A 14,322-nucleotide genomic window follows, 5' to 3' on the forward strand; every position below is an offset into this window, starting at 1 on the left:
GTTCATTGGATAATTCATATAATAACGTATTAGTTCCAAGGACAAGCATGGTCTCCATCAATAAGTTTGTTTAGATCAGGGAAATTGAAAATTTGACAATAACAAGTAAAAATGGAAAACCTGGTTGATCATTCTGTTAGTGTTCTTTTGTGGGGTATGAATGATGAATTTAAGATTTCAGAAGTTCAATTTCACAGCTTCTCTTCAACACTGCTGCACACCATGATTGTCCAGCTGTGCTGCTCTGCAAGAGCAGGTTAGATATTCTTTTCAGCCTGGTTCATCTGTAAGCCAAGTTCGTTCTTGCTCATATTTGCTCTTTTTCCCTTTCTTGGTCTAGAAAAAGGAAACTTCACTACCCTAGGCGTAGACACAGTCCATTCTGGTCTATTTCTTTCGACGCCACATTATGAATTTTGGAGAAATTCCAATGTTTTTTATTACATCAAGCATATGAGTCATCTCGAATTAATTTGAATTTTTATTATTTTTGCTAATTTATTATTATTTTTTTTATCATTTTTTTTTACAATTTTTAGAATATTAAATGTTTCAAAAATTTGCCTTTCATCGAGATCACGATCGATATGTCGAGATTGATGTTGAACGATCCAGGCCACGACTACGACCGTGACCACGGCTTTGAACCATGGTCACAGTACCATGAACACTCAACAGACTGTCTTATCCAAGGACATCAAACACATCAAATACTGAAAAACAAAATGTACACAAAACTATTGTTCAAAAATAATCAGAGCAAAAACCGAACCCAAGCTCCAAAAGTAACAGATATGTCCTTAAAACTGAAAAAAAACTTCAAGGGGATTAGCCAGGAAAACACTAATGGTAGTATACCTTGTAGCTACGAACAGGAACCTTTCGGATGATTGACCATAAGAGATCAAAGTATAATGGTAGCTGTGCAAAAGCAAAAAAGGTTATTGGTAGACATGCTACAGCATAGAGGGGAAGTGCTGCACTATGGATTTGATCGCTGAGCATGAAGAAATGTCCTGCACAGAACGAGACCAGTACTGCAGATATGGAGGTGAATAGTGAGCTTAATCCAAATAAAAGCTTCCATGGCAAACTCTTTTTGAAATCCTTTTGCTGGCATCTTGAGGTAAGGATAGCTAGAAAAAACACCAGGGCAGTCACAGAGAAGCAGAGAGCAACAAGTGAAGCAACAGAAAAAACATTGAATGCAGGTTGTTTTTCGAGAACTGGATGACCAGACTTTTGATCAGGGCCACCTGGAATTGTTGATGAGGTAGCAAATGCCACTGTTGCAATGAGTGCTGCCACCAGAGAGCATGATTCGGAGGTTTTGATCATCCACTTACTTCCATCTTTAACTAGTTTTTCATGTGTCTTCATGAAAATTTTTCCTGCAGTCTCACCTTTCTTGTTGTACTGGATGAAACATTGTGGCGGCATGGAGTGCTTGACATGCTGCATTAGCAAACCACCTCTGTTAATCTCTGGATGTTAGATGTTTAAGCCACACATGTATGTTTTGAAGAAAGGTCTGAATAGGAGAAAACATATCACGCCAAAAACAATAGACTAAAAAATGTACTAGCACAATGCTTAAAAAAAAAACTACATTCTGAAGTTCTTTTATCTATGGCAGTAAAGAGGGGAAATCATTGGAAACTAACTTCCTCTCGGATGCACTTATGAAAAAAAAAATTAAAACAGCGGCCAGATGTTTTTATGCCTAATTGAGAAATATTTACGTAACAAGTATTATGTACCCAGAGATTAACAGAATACACAACAATATACTCTGAGTTAATGTAAGATGGTAACCACATTCTACAAAGGAAGATCTTATAATATTATATGAACAAAACACTAACATAAAGCCAATGATGAAGTTATCACATTATGATTTTAGCTAGGGATTATCAGGGCATATTCTCGGCTTGGAAAAATTAGCTAATATACATGTACCTTAAGCCACTTGATTTCCCACTGCATCTGCAATGCAGCACCTGGAATTCGCCAAGGTTGGTGTTCATGAAACTTGGCAGCGAGATGCATTGCACTGTTTCCTTCTTTGTCAACTTGATAAAGGACAAATTCCGGGAGTTTCATTGTCATTAATAAATCAAACACCTTGATTTGCCTGTTCTCAACGGCCAAGAGCAGGGCATTCTTCCCATTTGCATCCAAGTCTTGAATGGCCACTGGAAAGGTTTTCAGGATTTTTTCCACCATTTCTGATATACCCATCTTTGCTGCAAGTAATATTGATGTCTCTGTAGCATCCTTGGGCTTGGCATCTGGTACAGGTATATCATGTCAGTGGATTAATTGGCATCCATCGGCTTCAAGCTAAATTCTTATCTTACCTATCAGCTACTTTGACGTGCTACTAAGATTTTATGCTAACTTGCTTGAGCACAAGTGTGTGCAATCTAAAGTATAGTTGCTTAAGACAATTATTTTATGGAAGAAATCATCTTGGGAAGAAAGCACTATGGAAGGTGAGGCAGAGAGGACCTAGAAGGATAACTTCATTGTAACACATCATTATTTCTTAATTTCAAATTAGATAGTCAATTTTCTTGAGGCTAACTCTCAACATGGTTCATATCTTACTATTCATGTTTGCATAAATTGACCACCGCAGATGTTGGAAGCATGAACCATTGTCCTGTATGACTAACTAAGGTAGATTGCAGAAAGAGGAAACTATATTTTATCTGCACCTTACCTTCTTGGAACAAGCAACCTTTAGCTTTATGACTTCACCATCGAGTAATGACATTCGCAGACCATATTTAGCTTCATATGCACACTTTAAATGCTCTTTAGGCCAAATGACAAGCATGCACAGCAAGGGTAAAAGATGCTGCGAATATAATTGCCCTTACCACTACAACTAAAGCAGACAAATATCATGTAAATTTTAGATATTACAATCGAGTATCTTCTAAATTTTAGTCGTTCAAGTGAGGTGGACAGAGCTAAACTGTTATCTTGAAACCATACCTGGTTTACTCTCAATTTTGTTTTTCTCGTCTTTGGATTCGCTTCCAGGGATGTTGTCTTCTGAGCTTGAAGGAATATCAGGTGTTTTTGGTGGTTCTTCTGGAACGACAAATCTTCCTTCATACGTCGGTTCTGCACCATTTATGGGATTTTGCCCATCGTGACTGTACTTATATCGTGATTCTTTCTCAATCAATTTATCCATCATCCGAACAGCCCTATTGTGCCTCTGTTTCTTCTCCCTAATCTTGCTGATCTTCCTAATGCCTGCATGCGTGGAAACATTTGTGCAGATCAACCAAACATTGTTAGAGATGGAAAACCAATCTATTGCATAATGTGATTAGTCGATACCTGATGATTAGACTTACCAAGACAGATGGAAATTTCCTAAAATGCCTTTTTTTTTTTTTGGAATTTGGTTAAATGTTCAGGAACAAACAAGATTTTGTTCTTTTGAGCCGAAACTATACCAGCGATTTCTGAATAGCATTGAAACTTTGTAATTGACTATGAACTGATACAATATAAATTCAACTCAGCTGATATATGACACTCAAAACAAAACAAAACAGCTTTAAATTGAATGGGAAGAGCTGTATTTCTTTTTACATGTTACAAGCATAAATACCCCTACAAACTACAACTATGCCTTTGCTATGTCTTGCTTTACTTTTCTTCTTTCTCAGTTTGAGGCAGGGAAGGAAACTATCCAGAAAAATATGCAAAGGCCATAACTATCCAGAAACCTGAATGAACTAGAATTAACTGTAAAGCGATGCTTACCAATTCCGAAAATAATTAGTACAAGGTTGATTGCAAATTTGAACAACTGAATGCAGGTAGCATAGTTAGGTGGAAACGTGTTCTCATCATTGAGCTCTTTTCCTGCTTGTTTTGAAATTGGCAAGTGATTAGTTTAGATAACAAATTACGAGCTATAAAATCATGTACCTGCATTAACATGTATAGCATGGTATGACATCACTTCCAGCCTACATTTTTCATAATTCTTTGTAAGCTATTCTATAATTGCTCATGTGGAACATACATGTTTAGAACAGATTAAATAATTTAAGCTGATAACCTGGCAAATTGTTTTGTAGTCCTCTTCCTAAATCAGATGCAGCCAAAGGCCGAATACTTCTAAAACTAGTGTACTCCTGAACGTTTTGTGCACAAAGCCAAAGCAATATATTCATAGATAATAATAACAATTGTGCAATGTGAACATAGTCGCAGGAATCCAAAACGCTGATAGGTACGATTAGACCCAAACACAGTATCACAAAAATTTGGCCTTGTGTAAAGATGGATGAGTTCTTGAGATCCCTGATATCTTTCAGGCAAGTGACTCAGATGAAATGAGTAATTCATGAAGAAAAAAGTGAACTTGTTTAAAATCATGTCAACCTGAGACAAAGATTCAAGGAGAACTGGGTCATCTAGGAGACGTGAAAAGCAAAAGAAAAACATTAGCCCTTGATTCTGAAGTTAAAAGGATTATGTCAATTCATATGGGCATAAATACCAGACTCCCCTTTTGCTAGCTTAATGTTTTAGAATGATTTTAAATCAAAATGGCAAAATAAACCCTTAGGTTGCAGCAACACAGGATCCCTGAAAGTACAAGGACTCCTTTGTAGAAGCATTAGCTGTTATAACAATTCTCTACAGTATATTTTTGTTTCAATGAATCTCTTAGTAATTGTGATATATCTTCTCTCTTTACATAAGGTTGCACCTTTATTTTTTTAAAAATAATTTAAAACATGAGAGTATGTGCCCAATTCACAAGTTCAAAGTTTCATTAGATATATAGTGGCTAAATCGCAAAAGTTTAATTTTATTTAATGGCTCTCCAGAAGATAATGCATCCTGTAAGTTGAGCTGCAATGAATTTAAACAACTGGAGAGGACACAAGGCTGACAGAGCAAACCAGTCTATACCATCTTCACAGTTCGCTCCCTTCTATAGATACCCTAGTGGCCACAAATGAGTACATAATGTTTTCCTTTTTGAAAGTAAGTACCAGATGCACTGATGCAGATCCTTCAGTAGTTAAGCATAACAGAGGTAAAATGTATTAGACAAGCAACTCATAAGGGTGTTGAACTCCGTGATTACTGTTACTGTGGTATGCGTCTAGCATCTTAGTAATTTAGAAGTTCTTAGCATGATATTTTTGTGCAGAAATCGGCTAGCTGATCGCATTGCATAGAACAAGGCATGCAGAAGTTGTGCCTCAGAAAATATCTCCTATGCCGTGTATCACTGTAAATTGTCAACCATTTGGCTACTGATGCTACGAGGTTGTAATGGTTTTCTGTTACTTTTTGTTGTTATACTGTACTTATTTCTTCCATTATTCAAAATTTACTTCCCTCCATGTTCTGCATGTCGTAAAGTTTAGATTTGTTAACCAAAAGCAAGTTCAACCAATTCCAAAACTGCAGGAAATCAGTAAAGGTGTAGTAGAGACCTTGATTTCCCTCTATTGGAGTTTCTCTGTCTATTGTACTGCCTGGTTGTCTGGAATCAGAATCTTCTCCAGGAGAAGCTGGAAACAAGTATTGTTCCATTAAGAAGTTGTCAGAAGTTAAAGTAGAGTGTGAGATGTGGTTATCAAACGTACCAATTATCCTGATTACAGTCCAAGCTAGATGAAGGAATTTTCCACTTGTCTGGTAGTTAGTTATCCGGATAATTAATACCACGGGTAGTGATATAGTAATGGAATTCTGTAAGTTTTGTTTTGATACTGTGCTATTTTCTTCCAAATCAAATTCTGTAAGGCTTTGTTTTTACACCATGCTATTTTCTTCCAATTCCAAATCTATTTGATGAAGTCTAGATTCTTTTACCAAAAACAAGTTCAAACAATTTTGCTCGAAGAAAAGTTCAAACATTTTAAAAACTTCGGAAATAAGTCTAGATTCTTCCTTTCTCTCTTGGATTTTCTGTGCCTACTGTACTGGCTGGTTTTTCTCTCGAATCAGAATCTTTTCCAAGAGAAGTTGGAAACAAGTATTGCTCCATTTAGAAGTGGATAGAAGTTGCATTAGAGCGTAAGATGTGGCCATCAAACTTACCAATTATCCGGAATGCAGCCCAAGGTAGATGAATGGTTTTCCAGATAATTAATACCACGAGTAATGAGCTTGCACTGGTTTTCTGTTAACTTTTGTTGTTATACTGTGCCATTTTCTTCCATGATTCAAAATTTTTAAGTGTTACTTTTCTCGATGTTCTGCATTTGATGAAGTCTAGATTCTTTCATTTACCAAAACAATTTGAAAACTGCAGGAAGTAACTAAAGGCATAGTAGAGACCTTGACCTTCCATTTTTCCCTCTTCTGGATCTTCTGTACCTGGACGTTGACCTTGATCTTGACCTTTTCCAAGAGGAGCTGGAAACAAGTATTTGTCTATTTAGAAGTGGCCAGAAGTCAACGTAGAGTGTGAGATTTGGTTATCAAACCTACCAATTAGCCAGAATGCAGTCGAAATTACACGAATGAAGTTCACACACGTCTGGTAGTTCTTGGGATAGTGCTCTCCGGTCTCCTCTAAACTTCTCCGGTCTCCTCTTCTGGATTGACGGTTCTTAACCTCAGAGACATATACACCTTGCAAACAAATACAGTTGCACTTCGGTGAAAGTCAAATTGAGGAGATATTTAGATGAACAAAGGAAAGATGACTGATAAACCATACATTCAACTGTATATGTAAAGTATACTTCCTCTAGAAAGGTGGCTTAAAATCACCAACTCTGCGTGAAATTACAAGATAGACTTGATGATATCTCAAAATGACAAATGTTTCGGGACCTTTGAAGATCATATATTGGAGAAACTGGAAAATAATACCCAGAAAATCTTTTTAAAATGATAGCTGAAGAAAAGAATAGGAAGGAAAAGATTAAGCTATAGTTAAATTTTGAGATTTTGGCAAAGTCAGATTATGCAATGGTCTAGAGGAAAGATAAAGGCAGCATGTTAGAAGCAACGTACATAGGCAAACAGCCTCCTACCAAAAAAAAAAAAAAAAAAGATCATAGATGCTTTAGCTGAAGAGATGTTTAAATTTCTAAAATCTTGCCGATAGACATTCTTACAGCGATAGAGCATTCGATCACAGAGTCGAAGATTGCTGCTGCTCTCAAATACATTTGGCTTCCTGGCTAGGATGTTCAGAGGAGAAAAGCCTTCCTCATTGACAGAATTGACAAGCTTGCGGTATTTGATAGTTATCAGGTCTGCCAATGCTGTAATGGAGAAAATTGTTGAGATCCCATTTGATTCTTAGATGATATAAATTTATGCACTTTGAGTCTTTGAGTGAAAAGGAAGCATGACTTGCATAATTCTTACCAAAGTATTCCCCAGATATGGCAGAGTGCAGAATGGTATCCCCATCATTCCTTCTACCGAGTGAATAATCTGGTTCGCTTGCATTCCCATTGTAGAGCTCATGAAGCAGTTGAAACGCTTCCATATGGCCGTGATGAGCTGCCAAGAACATTGGTGTTTCGCCCTTCCGATTGCGGATCATGATGAGCTCGCGATAAATCTGATTGCGGTTCCTGGCTATACAATCACAGATTGTGACACTGCCAAGTGCTGCAGCTAGATGGAGAGCTGTGTCTCCTTTGTCGTTTTTCGCTTTAAGGATCTCGACTGCCTGGCCCACTGGTAGTGATTCTACCAGCTGCCCTATGGTTGCTGCAAGTGCATGAGCTTCCTTTTCACCTACATGGTAACTTGACACAGCAATGTGCAGAGCTGTCTCTTCTGATTTAGTTAGCTTAGCCTTACAAGCATCCGAAGGGTGGCTCTTGCATATTCTCAGCACTTCCATCCAATTTTTCGCCATGGTAAATTGAAATAATTCATCTACATCAAATCCTTGAGGCTCTATTTGGTTGTTGTTCCTCATTTTCTTCGAGGTGTGCTCTTTCTTGTCACTTGTGATTCCTCATATCATCTATATAATGTCTTAGAGCTCACCAAACCCCTTTTTTTTATTTCTGGAACCTTCTTTTCTTTTGTCGTTTCTAAGTTTCTGAGGATCAGTTTGCAACTATCTTCTCTTTTGTCTTTTCCAAGTTTCCGAGGATCAATTTGGAACTAGTTCCTCCGGAACTCTCTCTAGTTTTGAATGGCTTCGACATCATTATTCCTGTTTTCTTTGGCTTATTCTTTCGGATAAATAAATAAATAAATAAACAAACAAAACACACAGTTCTGTTGCAGTTAATATAGATTGGTACAAGAAGGAAGATAGGAAGGCCATAGTCAATTAGTCCCTACTAATGCATTGCATAAGAATAAGCAAACAAATGTACATTTTAGGTTGTAAACCAACCCTTGCCTTACAATCAGATCATACCAAAGTTTAATCACATCTATATCTTCATTTGATTCGTAGGAATCTTCATTTGATCCGATCATAAAATTTCAATTCAACTACAATACTTTGTGTATAATCTGGATGGATTCTTTTCTTGTTTGCGTAATGTAGCTTTTTACCACTTGATTTATCTGACCCTTTTCTCCCCATTTCACTGTGTATAAAGAAGATCCGTCATCCATGACTTGATGCTGAATGAAGGCATACTCAACTATAATCTTAAAAAGAAAAAGGATGAAGATCGATTAGTATTCGAATCACAAAATTGATTGGTCTTTTTCAATTATCACTGGCACTCATCTAAAGAAACTTTCAAAATTTCTGAAACTTTTTTAGTACTCAATCAGGAAGTAGAGGATTATTTATGCAGAGGGCAAAAATATTGTCCGTGAAGCATGGTATTTACTAGTAACTAACTCTCACAAGCGAACCAAATATCCTCTCAACTTTTTTAATACAGAAGCAAAGCCGTGCAGTAAAGTTGATAACTTGATACTAACTCATATTGTACTTCAGATGATTCTTTGGAGCTCACTAGAGCAAGTCATTTGTTCCCCTTGTCTCACCTACTAGCTTTGCTTCATTTCTTCTGCCTTCCCCACGTCAAAGATTTTTTTTTTTTTTTGGCTTTTGTAGCAAAAAATTATATGTGTCCTAACATTGGCAGAGCAATCAATTTTCTTACGGGGAAATTTTCTAATCCACTTTCTTCCTAGCAGTAAATGAAACACATTGAGTCATCTAGTTATTTTTGGCAACTCATTCATCAATTCAAGTAATTTGCCGGCTAAAAGAGTGATGGAGGTGTGTTTTGGAATCAGTGGCATGTAGACAGGCTTGTATGGTCCTGGAATGTGAATGTATCATCCTTAATGACTAATGGAAAATGTACAACCTATAAATATAGCGTTGGGTTTGGGAGATGATCTTGATCCTTCTGTTCTGCAAGGAATATTCACTCTTGCATTGTAGCAGTGACATTGGCCATATTAGCGGGGTGATCCCATCTTGGTGTCCACCAGCCACAACCTTCTAATCGTTCTTTGAGGTTACTCGTCCACAACAAAAGAGCTGCTAGGAGAATGCAAAGTAATGTTAAGCAGTCAGTTGTTTATAGGTTAGCTAGAAGTTTCACCATCCTGCATATGTGAATTTCAGACTTGTATACAGCTGACAAACATATGCCCTTTGCTATTTTGAGTATTCTCTTTTCGAGTCATGGTTCAAAGGCGCGGTCGTGAGTCTTTGAACCATGCTTTTGACCCTTGTCCTTAGGCTCTTCTATGTTCGTTGGATAATTTAGGCTCTTCTATGTTCATTGGATAATTCATATAATAACGTATTGGTTCCAAGGACAAGCATGGTCTCCATCAATAAGTTTGTTTAGATCAGGGAAATTGAAAATTTGACAATAACAAGTAAAAATGGAAAACCTGGTTGATCATTCTGTTAATGTTCTTTTGTGGGGTATGAATGATGAATTTAAGATTTCAGAAGTTCAATTTTACAGCTTCTCTTCAACACTGCTGCACACCATGATTGCCCAGCTCTGCTGCTCTGCAAGAGCAGGTTAGATATTCTTTTCAGTCCATTCTTTCGACGTAGACACAGTCCATTCTGGTCTATTTCTTTCGACGCCACATTATGAATTATGGAGAAATTACAATGTTGGCTGTGTTCTGAAGAGATAATAAACAGAGCATTGTATATTCCATACAGTCTACTACTGCAAATAGGTTTTATTAGTTTATCATGAAATCCCAACTTAAAGATCACTGTGATAATTGCTATATAAATGAGTGCTTGACACAGGCTCTCAAGTTGGTACATAAACCACCTTTAGAGATATGATTAATTGGGACAATCAAATTACCAATGATTCGGTTTCAGAAGTGGTCAATAATTTTCTAGTGAATCAAAAGCTAATTCAAGTAAAATGACACATATGATTGCATCAAGCATATGAGTCATCTCGAATTAATTTAAATTTTTATTATTTTTGCTAATTTTTTATTATATTTGTTTATAATTTTTTTTACAATTTTTAGAATATTAAATGTTTCAAAAATTTGCCTTTCATCGAGATCACGATCGATATGTCGAGATTGATGTCAAACGATCCAGGCCATGACTACGACCGTGACCATGGCTTTGAACCATGGTCACAGTACCATGAACACTCAATAGACTGTCTTATCCAAGTACATCAAATACTGAAAAATAAAATGTACACGAAACTGTTGCTCCAAAATAATCAGAGCAAAAACGGAACCCAAGCTCCAAAAGTAACAGATATGTCCTTAAAACTGAAAATTTTTCCTGCAGTCTCACCTTTCTTGTTGTACTGGATGAAACATTGTGGCGGCATGGAGTGCTTGACATGCTGCATTAGCAAACAACCTCTGTTAATCTCTGGATGTTAGATGTTTAAGCCACACATGTATGTTTTGAAGAAAGGTCTGAATAGGAGAAAACATATCACGAAAAAAACAATAGACTAAAAAATGTACTAGCGCAGCAGCCAAATGTTTGTATGCCTAATTGAGAAATATTTACAAAACAATTATTATGTACCCAGAGATTAACAGAATACACAACAATATACTTTGAGTTAATGTGAGATGGTTACCACATTCTACAAAGGAAGATCTTATAATATTATATGAACAAAACAAGAACATAAAGCCAATGATGAAGTTGTCACATTATGATTTTAGCTAGGGATTATCAGGGCATATTCTCAGCTTGGAAAAATTAGCTAATATACATGTACCTTATACAACTTGATTTCCCACTGCATCTGCAATGCAGCACCTGGAATTCGCCAAGGTTGGTGTTCATGAAACTTGGCAGCGAGATGCATTGCACTGTTTCCTTCTTTGTCAACTTGATAAAGGACAAATTCCGGGAGTTTCATTGTCATTAATAAATCAAACACCTTGATTTGCCTGTTCTCAACGGCCAAGAGCAGGGCATTCCTCCCATTTGCATCCAAGTCTTGAATGGCAACAGGAAAGGTTTCCAGGATTTTTTTTACGACTTCTGTTACACCCATCTTTGCTGCAAGTAGTATTGGTGTCTCCTTCTTAACATCCTTGGTTGTGGGATCTGATACAGTTGCTAATTTGTCAGTGGATCAATTAGTGTCTATATCTGAAATTTGCTTTTATGAGCTTTCATGTTTCAAGCTATCTCTTACCTTGCATCTTAGCGAGGTTAACTGTCAAGAGCAGGGCATTCTTGGCATTCGCATCCAAATCTTGAATGATCGCCGGAAAGGTTTCCAGGATTTTTTTCACAGTTTCTTTTATATCCATGTTTGCTGCTACTATTCGTGTCTCCTTAACATCCTTTGTTTGGGCATCTGATACAAGTACGTCATTTGTGAGTGGAATAATTGATACCCATCCCTGTAATTTGCCTCGTAAGATCTACCTGTTCAAGCTATGTTCTTTCCTTGCCTATTGGCTACTTAAGCATGCTACTCACATTTACTCCGTCTTGTTCAAAAGTATGTGTAACTGAAACGTAGAGTTGCTTAAGAAACTCGTTGGTTGGATAAATATATCTTGGATGAAAAAGGCATTATGGAAGGTGATGTAGAAAAGATCAATATGGGGAAATTCAGTATAAAACATTAGAGTTTCTCAAATTCAAGTCACATAATCATTTTCGATGAGGCTGATTCTTAACATGGTTGGAAGTTGATTGACTGCCAAAGATGTCGAAGCATGAACAGTTGTCCTGTATGACTAATTTAGATAGATCACAGAAAGGCAGGAACTACTTTTTATCTGTACCATAACTTCTTGGAACTTGCAATGTTTAGCTTTATAAATTCTTGAAACAAGCAAACTTTAGCTTTATAATTATATCATCGGTATATTCACACTCCCAAAATCTGCACACCCTTTCATTGCTTGTGATGCCAAATGACAAGCTTGTATAGTAGGGATGTTCAAGAAGATAAAGACAGCATGAATATCATTACCCTTATGATTACAACTAAAGCAGACAAGTAATTTGGCAATTTTAGATATTAAAACTGAGCCTTTTCTAACATTCAGCTATTCACACGACACGCCAATTTTTCAATTGATGCATGGGATTTATAGAGCTAGTGTTCACATATATCTCGAAAGTTTTACCTAGTTTACTCCCATCTTCGTGTTCCTGCTTGTCTTTGGATTTGCTTCCAGGGATATTATCTTCCAAACTCGAATAAGTATCATGTTCAGGTGGTGGTGTAGAAGGAGGCTTAATTCTTTCAGGATACATCTGGTCCACATTGTCCACAGGTCTGCCTCCATTGTGACTGTACTTGTAATTGGCTTCATGCTCAATCAATTTATCCATTATCTGAACAGCCCACTTGTGCCTCTCTTTCTTCTCCCTAATCTTACTGATTTTCCAAATGCCTGCTTGCATGGAAACATTCGAAAACCAAACATTGTTAGACTTGCTTTCCACTAAAAACAACTGCAGATGGTAAAGCAATCAATTGCATGGTGCCATTAGTTGATAACAGATGTAGGTTGAAGCCTAATATTTGTAGATGAAACAAAAAGGATGGAAATTTTCCTAAAAGGCCTTTTAAAATTGTCTTCTTTTGGAATTTGGTCAGATGTTCAGTAATAAACAAAAAACCATTCTTTTGACCAAAAACTACATCAGCAACTTCACAATGGTTTTTCAAAGTTTCTGGTCGAGTATGAACTGTTATGATATAAATTCAACTAAGCTGATCTGTCACACTAAAAAATGGAACCATCTTTGGTCTATGACACTTAAGTTAGCAAAACAAAACAGCTTTCAATTGTATTGGAAGGCCTGCATTTCTTTGTTGCATGTCCTAAACAAGCTATAAGCACAGGTATTGCGGTCAAATTCAGTTTTAAAAACATCCCTACAAGTCTATGAATATGCATAGACTCAAAAAATGTACAAGAAGCATTACAAGTTCCAGAGTGGAGAAAGGCTATTAAAGAAGAGATGTATGCTTTTGAGAAGAACCAAATATGGGAAGTAACAAACCTGTCACAAGGAAAAAAGGCAATAGGGTGTAAATGGATCTTTACCATCGAGTATAATTTTGATGGGACATTGTAATGGTACAAAGCTCGATTGGTGGATAAAGGGTTTACTCAAATATACGGGATCGACTATCTTGAAACCTTTGTTCCAGTGGCAAAATTAAACACTATCAGGGTGCTTCTCTCAATGGCAGTAAACCTTAATTGGTCACTCCAACAACTTGATGTAAAGAATGCATTTTTAAATGGAGATTTGGAGGAAGAGGTGTACATGAATTCTCCCCCTGGATTTGAAGGGAAGTTTCAGTCTAGAGTTTGCAAACTAAAAAAATCGTTATATGGTCTCAAACAATCTCCCAGAGCTTGGTTTGACAAATTTACCAGGTTAGTAAAGGATCAGGACTATACCCAAGTTCAGAGTGATCACACTATATTTGTTAAACACTCCAAAGGTAGGATGATAGCAGTACTCAATGTGTATGTGGATGATATAATTCTCATAGGAAATGACTTAGTTGAGATAGAGTGATTGAAGAAAAGTCTTGCTTCTAACTTTGAAATCAAAGATTTGGGAACACTACGATATTTCTTAGGGATGGAGGTAGCTCGGTCCAGGAAGGACATAGTTGTGTCCCAACGTAAGTACGCTTTGGATCTTTTAAAGGAAACAGGGATGAGTGGATGTCGACCTGCAGACACTCCTATGGATCCGAATCACAAGTTAGCGGATATGAAAGATGGAACACTAGTTGATACTGCTCGATACCAAAAGTTAGTGGGCAAGCTAATTTACTTGGCTCATACTCATCCTGATATAGCCTTTTCGGAAGTGTTATCAGCCAATTTATGCACTCTCCTTATGAAAAGCAC

The 14,322-nt window shown here is 36.9% G+C and overlaps 2 protein-coding genes across 3 annotated transcripts; both read right to left on the reverse strand.

Moving 5' to 3' along the window:
- Positions 1-684: 684 nt before the first annotated feature.
- Positions 685-8,143, reverse strand: LOC113737248 (uncharacterized). 2 transcript variants are annotated; one of them, XM_072082130.1, is made up of 9 exons: positions 7,381-8,143; positions 7,125-7,274; positions 6,490-6,633; positions 6,337-6,414; positions 5,487-5,564; positions 3,790-3,891; positions 3,004-3,270; positions 1,960-2,291; positions 685-1,455 (listed from the first exon to the last, which is right to left on the reverse strand). In XM_072082130.1, the coding sequence occupies exons 1-9, from the start codon at positions 7,943-7,945 to the stop codon at positions 844-846; spliced, it is 2,328 nt and encodes a 775-aa protein (XP_071938231.1). In that variant the 5' UTR covers positions 7,946-8,143; the 3' UTR covers positions 685-843. The 2 variants fall into 2 exon arrangements, with proteins under 2 accessions (XP_071938231.1, XP_071938232.1); XM_072082131.1 differs by having other exon boundaries at positions 6,343-6,414; positions 7,381-8,142.
- A 2,530-nt stretch (positions 8,144-10,673) lies between these two features.
- Positions 10,674-11,837, reverse strand: LOC140038163 (uncharacterized). The gene is made up of 3 exons (XM_072083255.1): positions 11,619-11,837; positions 11,193-11,527; positions 10,674-10,802 (listed from the first exon to the last, which is right to left on the reverse strand). Exons 1-3 carry the CDS (start codon positions 11,734-11,736, stop codon positions 10,674-10,676), a joined length of 582 nt encoding a protein of 193 aa, XP_071939356.1. The 5' UTR covers positions 11,737-11,837.
- Positions 11,838-14,322: the final 2,485 nt, after the last annotated feature.

Source organism: Coffea arabica, chromosome 3c, assembly GCF_036785885.1.
Source record: "Coffea arabica cultivar ET-39 chromosome 3c, Coffea Arabica ET-39 HiFi, whole genome shotgun sequence".
Classification (NCBI taxonomy): Eukaryota; Viridiplantae; Streptophyta; class Magnoliopsida; order Gentianales; family Rubiaceae; genus Coffea; species Coffea arabica.

Coding starts and splice junctions, on each gene's coding strand:
- LOC113737248 (XM_072082130.1), bottom strand. CDS start 7,945: ATGAGGAACAACAACCAAATAGAGCCTCAAGGATTTGATGTAGATGAA. Junction 2,292..3,003: donor CAAAATTGAGAGTAAACCAG/GTATGGTTTCAA, acceptor TACCTGTACCAG/ATGCCAAGCCCAAGGATGCT. Junction 1,456..1,959: donor GGGAAATCAAGTGGCTTAAG/GTACATGTATAT, acceptor TTGCTAATGCAG/CATGTCAAGCACTCCATGCC.
- LOC140038163 (XM_072083255.1), bottom strand. CDS start 11,736: ATGGATATAAAAGAAACTGTGAAAAAAATCCTGGAAACCTTTCCGGCG. Junction 11,528..11,618: donor TAACCTCGCTAAGATGCAAG/GTAAGAGATAGC, acceptor CAACTGTATCAG/ATCCCACAACCAAGGATGTT. Junction 10,803..11,192: donor GGGAAATCAAGTTGTATAAG/GTACATGTATAT, acceptor TTGCTAATGCAG/CATGTCAAGCACTCCATGCC.